General features: G+C 41.7%; 2 protein-coding genes across 2 annotated transcripts in view; one reads left to right on the forward strand and one right to left on the reverse strand.

Moving 5' to 3' along the window:
- Window positions 1-2322: 2322 nt before the first annotated feature.
- On the forward strand, window positions 2323-8375 carry prss35 (serine protease 35). Its single transcript, XM_030784844.1, has 2 exons — window positions 2323-2526; window positions 5858-8375. Exon 2 carries the CDS (start codon window positions 5877-5879, stop codon window positions 7167-7169), a length of 1293 nt encoding a protein of 430 aa, XP_030640704.1. The 5' UTR covers window positions 2323-2526; window positions 5858-5876; the 3' UTR covers window positions 7170-8375.
- A 3064-nt stretch (window positions 8376-11439) lies between these two features.
- Window positions 11440-16139, reverse strand: part of snap91a (synaptosome associated protein 91a) — a 36324-nt gene continuing 31624 nt past the window's right edge. Inside the window, exons 23-28 of the mRNA XM_030784560.1 lie at window positions 14312-14527; window positions 14183-14207; window positions 12770-12863; window positions 12461-12547; window positions 11690-11794; window positions 11440-11526 (exon numbers count right to left, since the gene is read on the reverse strand). Coding sequence (XP_030640420.1) covers window positions 11440-11526; window positions 11690-11794; window positions 12461-12547; window positions 12770-12863; window positions 14183-14207; window positions 14312-14527 — 614 coding nt within the window. The remainder of the gene's footprint in view (window positions 11527-11689; window positions 11795-12460; window positions 12548-12769; window positions 12864-14182; window positions 14208-14311; window positions 14528-16139) is intronic.

The raw sequence follows: 16139 nt of genomic DNA on the forward strand, positions 1-16139 counted from the left end.
AATGGCTTTCTCTGTGTTTGGTGGGAAGTTCTAATGGCCATGCAGTTGTCAAAATAAAGTGAGGTGGGGAGTGGGGGGTATGGGGGGTCATTAGGCTCCGTTGATATGGTTTATTACTATGACTGACATAAACAAGCAGGTCAATTTTGTAATGTACTCTGTTTACAGTGTCCACTCTAAAGCACTTCTGAAAGTGGAATACAGCAGACCAGCTTTTAACACACTGTTTAACATACTTTAAATACCTTGACATCTGTCCAGGGTGATCACAGCAAACGTAACATCATTTCGCTGGAGTGTACTTCTTCAAACTCTCTACTCCCCTATAAAGAAACAAGGATACAATCATGGATTTTAGATAAGAATTCAAAATGTGATCTCCACCCACATCCATTTTGATTTCAGTAAATAAGGAGCCAAAGTTTTGGGCTTTTTTTGTGGGGGGGGGGGGGGGCGGGGACCAACATTCCAGATGTCTTTTAGAAGCTAAAAACCAAGATCGTTTATGTTGGCTGAGTTACTTAACAGGCAACTGGAAACATCTTGAGCAATAAACAATATCGGATGTAAATTAAGGGAGAAGATGACATTCAAAATGATAAAAAAAAAAGATATGAAGATGACCTGTGTGAGTTGTATGACATGCACTCTATATGCAGAGAAATGTAGTTACATTACATCAGATGACATTGGATCTTTCATGCATAGCTGAAAAATGCTAGATGTGATAGAACAGTATTTTATTGTACAGAGTCGAGCAACTGCACCCAGAACATGGAAAAAGGATGATTTCCTCTTAGGGTGTTACCCAAAAGACAAAGACCCCTCTGTATACCGAGTAGACCCCCAAACCATAACCAGAAATATCACTCAGTGCTTTTCCACAAAACATCAGCCGCTTTCTTCACTTTACACGCGAAGCGAATGCCCAGTGGCCGCATTTAGGTGACCTTTGCCCCCCGATGTCGTCCAGATGCTCCAGCGCCTCCACCACCGCGGCTGTCGCCGACAGGGATGAGTGCAGACTGTAACTCTGCAACACTGAGACAGTGATCTCATATTCGGACGGAGGGATGCAGTAACAGCCTTGGACTATGGTCGCATTGCACACCTGTCCAACTGGCTTACAGTCTGACCAAAAGGGAAATTCCACCCAAAATAGAAACTGACAACTGATAATCAATCATTTGATGCAGATATTAGGGTAAATGTTTCCTCGACAGAGGATAGGATGACTGTTGTGGGAGTGACTACGTCTACTGAATGGTACTCTGTTGTGGAAGTTGCATACTTTTTAAAAAATCATTTGCATTACACAAGAGAGAAGATATTACAGTTAATTATCTATCTATCTATCTGTCTGTCTGCCTGTCTGTCCGTCTATCTATCTATCTATCTATCTATCTATCTATCTATCTATCTATCTATCTGTCTGTCTATCTATCTATCTATCTATCTATCTATCTATCTATCTATCTATCTATCAATCTATCTATCTATCTATCTATCTATCGCACTTTTAGAGTACTCTCGGCGTCGTTTAGGCATTCTCTGCTAAAATTATGATGAACTTTGAACACCCACTGTCCTTTGACGCCTTTTCTCTCCTCCCCTCCGTTAACTGAAGCGCGAGGCAAATGCCTACGAATAGTCTCCTTGCCCGTTTCTGACCAAGAAAACTCACGAAACTGAATTTTTAAGAGATGTAATTTCCACTACGTAGTTCTCTTGTCACACTTAATTAAAATGATCGAAAGCATGCGTTCGCTATGAGCACTTGAACAGCTGATGCTATTCATTGTGGTATAGCTGCGCTGCAACCTGCGCTCATTGTAGACTACTTTGCATCAACCCCCACTACACGAAGCATGGGCAAGTATCGAAGCGCCCGTGAGTCTATTCATTTTTGTCGGAGGGAGCTGTGCTTTTATACACGTGTCACAAAATTTAGACATGTAGACCCCCTGCTTGTGTGTTTCCTGCATCTTCGAATGTAAGAAGCAAGTGGCACTGATGTGGGAACGGGAGCTTTGCGACAATGAAGCACTCCACTGAGCTTTTGTGAGTAAGGTGGAACGAATTCACACTCAGATCGAATGAAAGCCCCATTGAAACGAGTCCACAAATGAGACGTTTAAATCTAAGATTAAGATTTATACATCATCCCACGATTAAATGTTAAATGAACGCAACTCTAGAGGAGCGTTTCTCTTAACTTTTCCCTCTGCAGTCCCCAAGCTAAAGTGCGTGGTCCCTCCCCTACACGGAACGCTTTGTCGCAAGTAAAATTTTTGTTCAGACTTTTTTCGCCTCTCCCCTAAGCATCAAGTGCAATCCATACAGAGGACTCCCACGTCCTGCAGCCTAGCTCGTCTGCGCAAAGAATATGAGGAGAAGCGGAGTGTAGTGCCCTGATTAGAGGAACTTTGGGATGAAGTGCTTACATTTTCTCTGAACAAGGATACGATTTGAATAAACAAACAACACATTGCGAATCTGTCATATTCATCAATCGAATGCTAGCAGGTATGATGCCTCTGTTTCATGGGAATCAACCGGTATTTGTTTAAAAGACTCTTTGGGCGGATTTTTTTTTTTTTTTTTTTTTGGATCGAATCTGCTGATATCTTCAGTCGACTACTGACCAGTTTTTGCCAGTGCAAGTGATGCTACAAGTGATGGAAACATTTAAGAGAAGGATAAAATAAGGGAGTAATTTGAAACTCGCTTTTTGCGCATGTCTGGTCGTTTAAACTTAGAATTCTATGCCACTGATATTCTTTCAACGTGCATTTTAAATATATAAAATGTTCGTTTTTCAGTTATGTTGATATAACTGATTGTAATCAATTATTTAACTTTGTCTGTCATCTTTGAAAAATTACTGGTTTAATTCTTTGTGGGCGAACACACCCCTTTTCATATAGATATTTTAATAGCTGCATTTAGAACAGCAACTAAATGCATACTGCAAAACTGGTGAAAACAGTGAGGGCTGCGTTACGTGCATAATTGGTATTATTGCTTTAGGCGTTGCTTGACGCAACGTCCCATCATCAAAATATTTAATGTCATTTTTATAATGCCAGAATGGCACACTTTTAGCAACTTCAAGATAATTAGGGGATTACTCACTCCTAAAGAACTCTTGAGAGCGGAGCACAATTTTACTGTCTGAGATGGAATTATATGGACTCCGATGCCAGATTGACGTTTGTTTATTTATTTATTTATTTATTTATTTATTTGTGGTCAACTACTGGAAATGACTGAAAACTTGAAATACCATTTAGACTCATTATTTAAGTGTTTAGACTATTAAGCGATAGATTCCAAATGGAGCGAGGAGAGCTGAGAGAAGTAATCGACCACTCCGTTAATGTATTTTACATGCATCGAGATGGTAGGCATTCCATCAGCCTATGTCTTAAATGCCTTTGAATGAATGCGTTGGTACAGCGACTACAGCCCATCGAAAGAAAAACCAAGCTGGATATTTAAGCTTCAGCGCCATCTTATGGTCGAACGACCGGCAAAGATTTTAAAATGCTTATCCTCAGAAGCGCATTTGATCTCGCGGTGAGTAGTGGTGCTTTCGAGGGATTGGAAAAGTTCTGCCTCAGGAAAAATCCAGCCCGTCTCCCGCTTGATTTGCACTTGGGCTGCAGTTTCCTAGTCAGATCTCATCACAAAGAGACCTTGAGGTAGACGACATTTTTAGGCTAGTTCAGTCATGTTTGATGTCATGTTGGCCAGAAGCTGAGTTCTGAATATATTTGAATATTTCCTTTTGTAACTAGGCCTATTGCGTTATTTCCACTACACTGTTTGGTAAAGCGATGTGGGGGTTCCACCATCAATAATCTGGGGTAGGAGGAGGGGGGGGGGACTTCAGTGTAGATAATAGATATCTATATTGAAGCAGAATTGCGTTCCACGGACAGAACCCGTATTCGTCAGATCGAGGTAGATAAAGTCAGTCTTAATTCTTAAGTGTTCGAATTCTGCTGTTTGTGATGCTGTTTCTTGTACATGATTTAATCATTGCGCACCTACGGTTAAAGGTATCAGCATGTAAGCATTAACAGAAGGCTGGGGTGTCAGAGCCAGCGTGCCACGCAGTGAGTAACTGAAGGAAGTCTCTTACAAAAGCTTCGTCGTTACGGGTGATACGTCTGCGTATGTTGCCTCGTCACATAAATTAGAGGAAATGTCTCCAGCTTTGTCCTTGCGGAGATGATCAAGCCAAACAAACAACTATGTTTCACGCTCTCGACGCTAATGCTCTGAGGTCGATGTATCTTAAACCAGTAGCCACTAGTGTCAGTGCGCAGCGAGCTAAGATGCATGACGCCTCAGCGCGTGTTCCGGGAACCATGAAGAAATTAGTCTATTAGTTGGTTTCCAGCTCATTTATTTATTTATTTTAATGTATGTGTTCTGTTCCGAAATGAATCTCTCTAATGACTATAGCAAATGAAAAATTACATAGTCACTGACGCTGACAAATGACCGTTTTTTCCACTGGGCGAAGTGATGGTCCGATGGTTTAAAGAAATGTACTCATAGCTGAAATTTTCTTGAGCTATTAAACTAATGGGCACTGTGGCGCTGATTGCGCATTCCAGAAGGCCGCAGCGGATTGGATGATGTTTGTGTGATGTCATTTTGGTCCCCGGACTCGCTGAGAGCGGGATGAGGGAACCAGATACAGTCATTAGCTACTATGGGAGTGCGAGCCAAGATTCCGAGCCGCTAAACGTTAAGAGTGAACACTATCAAGTTGACCCATTGCTATTCATTGCCTCAAGGCTCCCGTCATGACCGATTAGATTCACATAATTACTCCAAACCATACATTTCTTGTGTCAGCTGAAATGAATGCGTGTGCGTTTTGGAGGTTTGTTTCATAGTTCACTAAGTTCGTTTCTTAGACATGGCCTCTGTACAGCGGATCTACGCCGCCTCCTCCATCTGTCCTACTCTCTCCATTCCATGGTGATGTCCGCAAGGAATAGTTTGAAAAATTAGATGTAGACGCCAAATGGGTAATCCAGTAGAAGTAATTTGTCATAAACCAGAATAACAATCTAATAGACCTGTTCTTCAGCATATCGCGCAGATGGAACCAGTTATCTATTTGCACGAGAGGGTGTCAGTAATAATTTATACTGAAACAGAAATTCAGCATTCACAAGTGTTAGACACTAGGCTCGTAAGCACCGGATAAATCCGGCCACGAACACGCCAGCAACCTCACCTGGTCCTCGAGTTGGCACCTGTATTATATTTTATGTTGCCCCCTGGTGGTCGTGATTAGTAAGGCTTTCCTATGGTAAACTGGCGTTTTTTGAAGTAAGCCAGCAAAAGTCTTTATCTCAAATTGACCGTTGAAATGTTTTAAAAGGAGAAAAATAACCGTCACGGTGCAGAGCTTCAAAATTCGCTAATACCTAATCTACTTTTCTCGGTTTTTCCTAATCAGTCTTTGGTTATTGTATTGCTCATAAAAATATTTTAGTCTAGTTCTAGTGTGTCTGCTATCTGATTCACTGATTTGATTTGGCTCTGAACCTTGCTTTGTTTGTTATGAAGTGTACACATTAATCCAGGAGATGATGTAACATAGCAATAGCCAGTCTGGACTTAATCAGGCGATTCATTGGACTATATGGGCGCTGCTGACATCCACTAAGTATGTTAAGCAGGCTAGGCACTTGCAGACCGAAATATTAACGCTGTATCAAAAAAGAATGTTAAACGAACATCCAATGATCCCACTTCTTCAGTGGTGAGTCCAGTGTTCTCAGTTCTTCGTCTCTCATCCAGTCATCTCTCTCCTCTCTCTCTCTCACAGACCTCAGAGTGTCTGCGCAATGGGCCCCGTACCCTTAAGTCTCCTGCTCTCTGTGACACTTCTCGTTGCTGTACTCCTGACTGTGGCGGCAGATGAGGCTACGGGTAAGGATGACTACACCTGGCCACAGGGGAAAGTGCCACTGGTGTGGGACAAGCGGACTGTTCACCTCGGCATCTCCAGCTTCACGGCCGAGCCACAACGCGAGCTTCACGGAACCTGTGGTATCGAATGCCAACGCGACTTACCCAAACCCAGTGTGCACGACATGGAGAAGCTTTTGTCCTACGAGACCATGTACGAAAATGGAACGCGCACGCTCACCACAGTCTCGGTGATGGGCATGAACGAGGTTACCGACTGGCCTGGGAACTCCTCCTCTTCCACCTTGCGCTCTCGGCGCAAGCGGGAAGTCTACGGCATCGACACCCGCTTCACCATCGCAGACAAACAGTTCTCCACCAAGTACCCTTTCTCTACCTCAGTGAAAATTTCCACTGGCTGCTCAGGAGTCCTGGTGTCTCCTAAGCACGTGCTTACGGCCGCCCACTGCATCCACGACGGAAAGGACTACGTTAACGGCGTGCAGAAGCTACGCGTTGGAGTCCTGAAGGAAAAGTCCAGGCGTAGGAAAGGTGGTAAAGGGAGGGGAGGACGTGGTAAAGGCAGAAGAAAGAAGGGACAGAGCGAAAAGGACGAGAAAGAAGAGGCCGAAGAGGAGAAAGAGGAAACCGGAGAGAAACAGGAACGACAGAGGAAAGGGAAAGGGAGGAGGAGCCGGAGTAGGCGAAGCGCGGAATCCGAAAAGCCGTCTTTCCGCTGGACTCGAGTGAAGCAGACGCAAGTACCCAAGGGCTGGTTTAAAGGGGTCTCGGAAGGCATGGCTGCGGATTACGATTATGCTATTCTAGAGCTGAAGAGGGCACAGAAGACCAAGTACATGGACCTGGGCATCATTCCCTCGGTCAAAAAGCTACCCGCGGGACGAATCCACTTCTCTGGCTTTGACGACGACCGGCCAGGTCACCTGGTGTACCGTTTCTGCTCCGTCTCGGAGGAGTCCAACGACCTGCTGTACCAATACTGCGACGCCAAACCTGGTTCTAGCGGTTCGGGCGTATACATCCGCCTCAAAGAACCGGGAAAGAAGAAATGGAAGAGGAAGATCATCGGAGTGTTTTCGGGTCACCAGTGGGTGGACGTGAGCGGGGCTCAGCAGGACTACAACGTGGCAGTTCGGATCACACCGCTGAAGTACGCACAGATCTGCCACTGGATCCACGGAGATTCCAGCGAATGCCAAAACACCTAAGGAATTTACTCCATCTGACTGTCCCATCTCTGTGCTCCTTTCTAAATTACCTCCTGTGCCTCCCATTAGGGCCTCTAAAAGTTGCCTTGCTGTTTCTATCACTCACAAGACTTCTTCTTTTTTTTTTTTTTTTTTTGCATATTATAACTTGACAGACATTCAAGAGAGTGATGGTTCTTCAGATTTTTCTAATTTATTTTACTAAGAGAGAAAAAAAAAACTTTTCATAAGTGAAAAGATTTTTATAAAAGTACACTCGTAGATGCTGTTTCTAGAAATGTTAGAGTTTCATAAAGTTAGGTAGATGTTTCTAGAAAAGGGGATGACCAAGAGAAATTCTATATCACTTCGGCAACAATTCTCTTTGGATACCTGTTTTTTTGGGGTTTTTTTTTTTTAAACAGATCTGTATTTTCAGAACTTTCAGGCGAAGAGGTGCCGCGCTCATGTCACGTTTAATCAGTTTAACCAGCTTTGTAATGGGAGGCATGCATTGTGTCACTCCTGATTCTTCCCGATGTCTTGAAGTAGGAGTAAAATAGCTATTGTTGGCTAGAAAAAAAAAAGGAAAAAAATACACGACCCAGAAAAAGGACACTTTTTCTGAGATTTAAAAAAAAAAAACGTTTTGTGTATAATTGTGCAGTTTGTATGAATCCACTTCAATTTTAATTAGTCGATTGAAGTTGTTTTTATATCACATTTTTGAAATGTCCGTGTTGATATTGAATTCAGTAGTGAATTATTAGAATATCACATCTGGATAAATATTTTGTTGGCGGAACAAATACATGTGGTTTTGCTGTAATGCACATAAAATGTTGGTGCTTTTTTTTTTGACACTTGGTGCTAATTTAATATAAACTGTAAAACTTTGGAGGATCTATCAGTGTATATGTGAGTAGCCCACTGTAGTAGTGCAACTTTGTATTTAATACACGGCTAAATTGAACAAAACAGTGTTTTTCTATTAAAAAGAAAAATATTTAAATCCAGTAAAAGAAAAAGGGCTGAGGTTGAGTCTCAATTTTTTTTTAAAAAAATTTCGGTATGATTATGTAGATTTTTTAGTGAATGTAAAATCAAAGGTGTTTATGTCAATGCATATTAATTTTTTTCTTTTTTAAAAATACTTTAAAATCTTGTTCACTTTGTACAACATCTTTAAGAAGGTTGTTGATGGCCAAATAAAAATGAAATTGATATCATGTTACGTGAAATAATATCTTGTGGGATTCACTGGGTTTATGACCCACAATGCTGATGGTAACCATAAAAACATTAAAATGTGTGATTGGTGGTACTATATATATATATATATATATATATATATATATATATATAGGAGACAAAGTAATGAAGCTTTGGGAGTATCCATTTGTACAGGATGATTTATGCGTTAGGCTCAGTAAGAAATATTTCTGTCTTAACAATGGACTGTGTTTACAGAAAGATTTGAAAAACAGTTTCAGACTCACATGCCATGTTCTTCCCACAGTGCACTGTAAAGACATACCATCCTTTAAACATGTGTTACACTTATGAGTCAAATGAATTAGCCCTCATTACAGAGACGGCAAATCTGGAAGTCGTCGGTCAGAGAAAAAAAGCAGGTCAACTTGCGGGTGCCTTTTTTTCACATTCCGTTAACTTTGTCAGCATCCACGCACTATAAATCATGGACCTGAAATAGAAATATGTAAAAGATCCTTTTCTCTCTCTCTCTTTTTTCAAAATCTCTTCCGGAAAAGGTCGAAATCGGTCCCTTGATACGTCCATAGGTTTCTACAATATCTGACATCCATAACGCATAATTCTATGCTCCAGAAATAAAAAAAAGGCAAAAGCATTGTAGATTTCCCCTAAAAAAATAAATAAATAAAAAGATAGAAAAAAAAGAAAAAAAAGCTAAAACAGGTGAGCAACGGCAAACTTAGATGGACGATTCTTTTGGTCAGTGTGTTTTATTGCATTTCAAAGGGCTTACATGCACTGATAAGGTTGTCCAAAAATATAAAAAAATAAATAAATAAATAAATAAATAGATAGACAAATAAATAAATAAATAAATAAATGAAAGAGGGAAAGAAAGAAAAGCTATTTGAACCAAAAAAAAAATTGTTTGTTTTTCTAATCACCACTTCTCCACAACAAGTTGATTTACAGTCAAGTGATATGACAACACACAAGGGGTATCCAGGCATTAATATTTGGGAGTGAACATACGGGGAATGGTCCTTCTGTTTCTACAGAGCCGTTTTACAGACATTTACTGTAACACTGTTTGACAGTGACCGTCTCAGGGTACACACACATACACACAGGCAGTTCCCCAGCATCCAGGGAGAAATTGCCCCACGGAGCTGATCCAAAAATCTACTACCTACTATACCTAAGCCTGCTTTTTTATCCTGTGTATAAGACAAAAAAAAAGAGTCTAGTCTTAGATCGGTAATTCTAATGCAGACAAAAACTTCTCCTCATTTAGGCCAGATACAGTAGCCATACACACCTTCTGAAGGGGGGGGGGGGGGGGGTCAAGGGGGATGCTGCAGGTACAGAACAGAACAGGAGACAAAACAGGGGAGTACAAACGTAGTCAGTGACGGAGGAAGGTGGAGTGGAATGGAGGGGGTGGAGACTGAGAGAGAGGAGCGGGGTCTCAAACCTGTTGTCTTTTCCACAGTAATACAAAAAAAACACTACATATGCCAGCTTCGGCTTGGCAGTCATACAGCACTATCAACTATGAGTAATCAAACACATTTTTACCAAGGACAGTGAGAGATGATGGGCTATAGCTGGGGGGGGGGGGACCTGTTTGGGGTGGGCTTGCTGTACACTGTAGATTCACAGAAGGATAATAATAAATAAAAAAAAAAAAGGCCATTGTTAATTATTTCCATGTCTGAGATAAGCATTCCACTTAAAGTTCGATATGTAATTTGTATTTGTTTCTAAAGAAAAAAATAAAATGTTTTTTTTTCCCCCAGAAATAAAAAAGAGAGATGAGTGATCTTTAGATCTTAAAATGTAAACAGTAGATTTTCAACCCAAATCATCAGAGGCTAAAAGAACATCTGTTGGTGAAAACAAGGCTCAAAATATGAAAAGTAAATAAATAAGTAAGTAAGTAAGTAAATAAATAAATGATCAAACCGGACAATAAAGAATAGACTTTTTAAAAAGTCACATTAAAATAAAATAATTTCGAGGGTTATCTAGGATTTAGGAGCCCAGACTCAAGTCTTATTTTTTAATATATTCCTATATATTATATATTTATATAATTTTAACCAGTACGTTCAACCAATGACAGGAAAGAATGATCACATGACTCTCTTATATTTGATATCAGTTACACGTCAATATGTTTTTTCTTGTTTTTTTTTCAACAGATAGTCAGAGCAGAGAGAAAATCCTTGGATTTGCAGGTGAGATTTATATACATCAATTAATTTCTGCCAAATGACACATTACACATCGCTCCAAAAAGTGACACACAACAGAAAATGTAAGTCCCTCCCTCTTTTTGAGGCAGAGTTAAAATGCCCCTCCTCCTCAAGGGGCAGGGTCGTGTTTATGAGGCAAAAGGGGCGGAGCAAAGAGCATCAACACACATACACCATTCAATTCAAACGCTGACATTTCAGCCTACATACATCATCTTTTTTTTTTTTTTTTTTGTCGTAATCAGTTTTAGTGTTTTTCTCTTTTTTTTTCTTTCATTTTGTTAAATTTTGTTGAAACAAAAGATTACATCCAATTTTGCACACTCTCCATTTCTTTATATTTTTTTTTTCCTCCATGGTTCACTTCACAGTTTGTGCTACAACATTACACAGCAGGGGCAGGAGGGGGAGGGGAGGCTGGGACAGGTAACTAGCCGTGGGCTCCTCTGGTGTCTGAGGGTTTTAGACAGTTTCACGAGAACCCAGATCCAAGAAAAAGAAATATCCTGGAGAAAAAAAAAGAAGGTGAATTAAATTTATCTTTATTAAATTTACATTTATTCACTTGGCAGATGCTTTTATCCAAAGCGACTTCCAAGGCAGGCAGCGTGCAAACCAAGCATATAGCCATTAAGGAGTTGTCTGCTGCATAAGTGCTACTGCTATGTTCAGTGTCTTATTATTTATTAAAGTCAATACGACACTGTTAAAATGATTCACTCGTGACGTATCTTCTCTGGAAAGCGAATGGTGATAGAGGTAATACCTGTGAGATCATGAGGTAATACCTGTGGGATCATGAGGTAATACCTGTGGGATTATAAGAAGTCCTTGATGTTGAGGTCTGCCAGGGGATCCTTGGTCGGTGGCTTCTTGGGGCTCTGGGCCGCTGGCCCTGGAGACAACTGAGACAGGAGATGGAAAGCAGTCAGTCAGTCAGTCAGTTGGGGGAAACAATCATGATCAGGTTTGAGGAGTTTGAAGGGAGGAGAGTGAGAGGTGAGACAGGTTGGGGATGTTGAGGACAGTGGCACTGAATTGTTTTTCTTTTTTTTTTCGTTTTTTTACCGGGGCTCCTGGAGCGGCCGCTCCTGCAAACGGTGGCCTCATCATGGGCTGGCCCATCATCATTGGCTGAGGCATCATGGGAGCCCCAGCTCCAGCCGCCTGGGGCTGTACAGGTAGAGAGTGAAATGGTAAAAGAAACAGAGAGAGAGAGAGAGAGGAGAAAGAAAGGGATGGATTATGGACCTTTACTGCATTATAGACTTTTACTGACTGGATAAACAGATTCTTCTAAATCACTACTGTTTCTTTTAGAGATATCCACATACACACATTCTCGGATTTCTACCACCCCCCCCCTTTTCCCCCTCCCGGTTTGGCCTTAAGTGCCCACCACTGCCACTGCAATCCAGAGGGGTCAGGACTCGAGCATGCGTCCGCAAACACGTGTGCAGTCAACCACCGTTTTTTTCTTTCACTCGCCGGTTTATGAGCACAGTCGGCTGTGTTCTCTGAGATGTCTGGCCCAGCCAATCAGAAATGCTCTCAGAAATGACCTCAGTCTTGGATGTCAGTGTAATTTAACACCACATTACCCAAGCGCCATAGCACTATTTCGGAACAACTGCCGGTCTCTCTCTCTCTCTCCCAGCCTTCCTCACAGATCTAAGAGGACTGGCAAATAAACGAGCAAAACAGTGGCACCTCTGACTAGTCCAGCATGACTAATCCAGATTAAAATCTCTCTCTCATTCTCTATTATCTGAATAAGCTTTCAAAAAGACACCAATCGTAAGGGTACATCTAAAAGTGAACACATGCGCAGTCTTTTACCATGCCAAATCCAGGTTGTGCGCCCATGGGTGGGGGCATAGCCCCAGCTGTGGGAGGCGCTCCTGGGGCCCCCGGGACTGCACCAGGCTTAAAAAAAAAAAAAAAAAAAAAAAATAGAAAGAAAAAAAAGAAAGAGGTTTATTTTAAAAATGAAAAGCCAGATCCAAATACAGGTCTCTTGCTAATGGTTAGAAATGATACATAACAGCTGAATCGAATCTATTTGAACTGAATTGAATTGAATTGAATTGAATTGTATGAAGAGAACAGATTCATATTATGTCAGACAGAAAAAAAAGAGTATCTTACCATCTGAGGTCCAGGCGCACCCCAACTAGTGGGTGCTACCTGTGGGGTCCAGTTAGCCCCGCCTGTCAATTTCTTCTCATTCCACTGCATGTCTCTATGGGAGAGAAGCCTGTTTCAATTATCTGCCAATAAGGAAAACGACTCTTTCCATCAGTCAAGTGTTGATCTCTTTAAACAACTGTAACGGTTGACAGATAAAGTACCTGTGAGTGCTATAAATGACCAAGACAATCAAGTGACCGACCCAAAGAGCCAGGAATCGATACAGACATCCTGGCTGTCACAACAAATAAATCAATACAATCCACAGCTGAGACATGCCCAACAAGGAACTGCTGAATATTACTTATTACAGCAGTGTGCAGTGCACGCACACACACACACACACACACACAACCCTATACATATATACACACATACACTTATTTACATGCATGGAATGCACACATGCACACACACACACAACCCTATACATATACACACACATACACTTATTTACACGCATGGAATGCACACGGTCACACACACACAGACACACACACACACACACACACACACACACACACACACACACACACACACGCCCCTCCGTATCCGCGGGTTCCACATCCGCGGATTCGACCAACCACAGATCGGTAATATTCAGGTAAAAAAAAAAACAGACAGTTCCAAAAAGCAAAACTTGAATTTGCCGCGTGCCGAGCACTATGCTGAATCCACATGAATGAAGTGATGTGTAGGCGTAACCTGCTGTAGCCTCCCGCACTTTCACAGATCCTCAGTCTCTCTCCAGCACTCATCGTTTGAGCACTGCTGGCCTCGCGTCTCGTTCGCTCGCTGAATGAGCTTATGTTTTCTCTATGTATAATTACATTTTCTATATGTACTTGTATATTAAATATTCTGTGTTTTATTCTGTGTATTCCTCTTTCAGGTCATTCAATGTAAGCAATCTGTAAGCGCTGAAAGAAAGAAAATGTTACGTTGTTGCTGACATGTGCTATGTAGTTAGTCCTGCAATGGTGTCTATACTGAACATGTACAGACTTTTTTTTCTTGTGATCATACCCTAAACAACACATTATAACAACTATTTATGTAGCGTTTACATTCTATTAGGCATTATAAGTGATCTAGAGATGATTTAAAGCATGCAGGAGGATGTGCTTTGGTTATATGTAAACCCTACACCATTTCATATAAGGGACTTGAGCATCCGCAGATATTGGTATCCGCGGGGGTCCTGGAACCAATCCCTCGCAGATACTGGGGGACAACTGTATATAAATATATGTCATGCACACATACGCACACACAAACACACACACACACTTACACACAAACACATGCATGACGTGCGCGCACACACACACACACACACACACACACAGAATAACAGGACAGATGTCTCACTTCTTTTGGCTGCCCATGCCCAAATCTGAAAGAGAGAAAAATCATTTTGGTGTTTTATCTACACGACCTACACATTTCTCCAATATTACAAAACCATAAGCTAAACACTCAGAACTCATGGGCACGTACTGCCGACTAGGTTAGCCAGAGAGGAGTCCAAGTCTCCGCCTATAGGTTTGACGGGCGGAGCTGCTGTCGGTGCCAAGGCTGGTGGCATGGCGGGCGACGGAGCCATTGCCGGAGTAGGAGCGGGGGAGGCTGGCGTCCCCGCTAACCCCATGGGGGTCCCCCCAGTGCTCTGGGGGGTTATGGTTGGCATGAGGAGGTCCTCTAATCCATCAAACACTAAAAGCATGGGGGGGGAGGGGTGGAAGAAAAGCAGATTAGAGAGGAAAACACACATTACAGAGATAATCTGTGTAAACTATCACAGCGAAAACATTTAGGATCTGTACAGTAGCATTCAGGATTGTGCACTGCATGCTCTGGAGGGAGGGGGCTGGGGCAGGGGGGCGGTTGCCGGGTCAACAGCATTACAACATTTACTATTAGGAGTGTAACGGTTTTGCGGCGAAACGGAGATCCTCGGTTAGGGTCACAGTACGTGTGTAGTGAATTGTGGGGTTTTGTTTGTTTTTTTTTTCATCTCAGCTCTTGTGAGTAAAGTTTTTATTTTCCAGACGTGATGCCAGGGCGACGTATATTTCTAGTACAGGAGAACACTGCACACATTTTGTGCTTTCGATCATTAAGAACTACATCACATTACTTACAATATAGCGGCGTTATGTTTATTCTTCTTTGAATTTCCCACTGTGAGAGCAGTGGATGTCACGGAGCATGCGTATGCTCTCACCGACCGGACGGTTACACGCGTTTCAACGACAATGTCGACCGAGTAACCGTTTCAAACGGTCTTAAACGAAACACGTTTTAAAGAAGATACACAATGTTATTACTAGGACCATAAATAATATAAATGATACTGACACACATGAATGCATATAAATGAATCAAGGTGAATGTAATCGCTAGGCTTCTTGAAGTCAGAACTTGTTGTTTTCTTTATGTACTGAAGCAGCGGCGCATTGATCTGAGAAAGCTCAGAGCAGTCAGTCATCATTCAACAGTCGTCACTGTGCTTCTCTTTCAGCTGAAAGGGCAGCGCGCTCGAATGACAGTCCCACAATTTGTTTTCTTTCATTCTCAGTTTTCTGAGGGGCTTTGTTGCTTTTTGTATGAGGTTTGTTCTTCTTGTGGTAAAGTTGTATGAGTTTAAAAAGAAACTTCAGTCGGTTCAATTTTCTTTCAATCCAAACTGAGGTACACACCGAACCGCAGCCAAACCGTTACACCTCTATTTAGTATGAAATTCATTTATACACCCATAAGGTCCTACAGGCATGGATAAATGTGTTTTCCCTTCTTATAGATATATTTATATTCTTATATATGTTTTATATACATTATACCAAACATCCAGCTATTGTTCAGAGAGTGGTTTGTCTGTTGTTAACCTGTGGGCATGTAAAGCCCTTTGAGACTGTAAACGGTGATACTGGGCTTTAAATAAACCTGAATTTGAACTGAATTACATCTAGACTTCTGAACTATGCAACACGGGGCTATGGTTCTAAAGAAAATCAAAGTATAGCTCATTTATCCACATCTGCAAGTTAAGATATACATCATAAAACACTAGGGATAATTTAATCATTGTAGATTCCCTCTAAATCAGGCCAGAACAGCATACATCAGAATACATTCAGGATCGCATGGTAATATCAGGCAGGGAGAGGTAAAATCGCATTTGCATGTCCTAAACACGAGGAAGTGAGAGAGAGAGAGAGAGAGAGAGAGAGAGGGAGAGAGACCAGACAGCTCATGCTGCAAAGCACTGTGGGAGATTAAGCTTTGTGAACTCACCAATAACCACAGTGCAAGGAAGGAAGCAAGC

This window comes from Chanos chanos, chromosome 9, assembly GCF_902362185.1.
Source record: "Chanos chanos chromosome 9, fChaCha1.1, whole genome shotgun sequence".
Taxonomy (NCBI): domain Eukaryota; kingdom Metazoa; phylum Chordata; class Actinopteri; order Gonorynchiformes; family Chanidae; genus Chanos; species Chanos chanos.

What these genes read in the sequence shown, in the direction of transcription:
- prss35 (XM_030784844.1), top strand. Translation starts at nt 5,877, where the DNA reads ATGGGCCCCGTACCCTTAAGTCTCCTGCTCTCTGTGACACTTCTCGTT.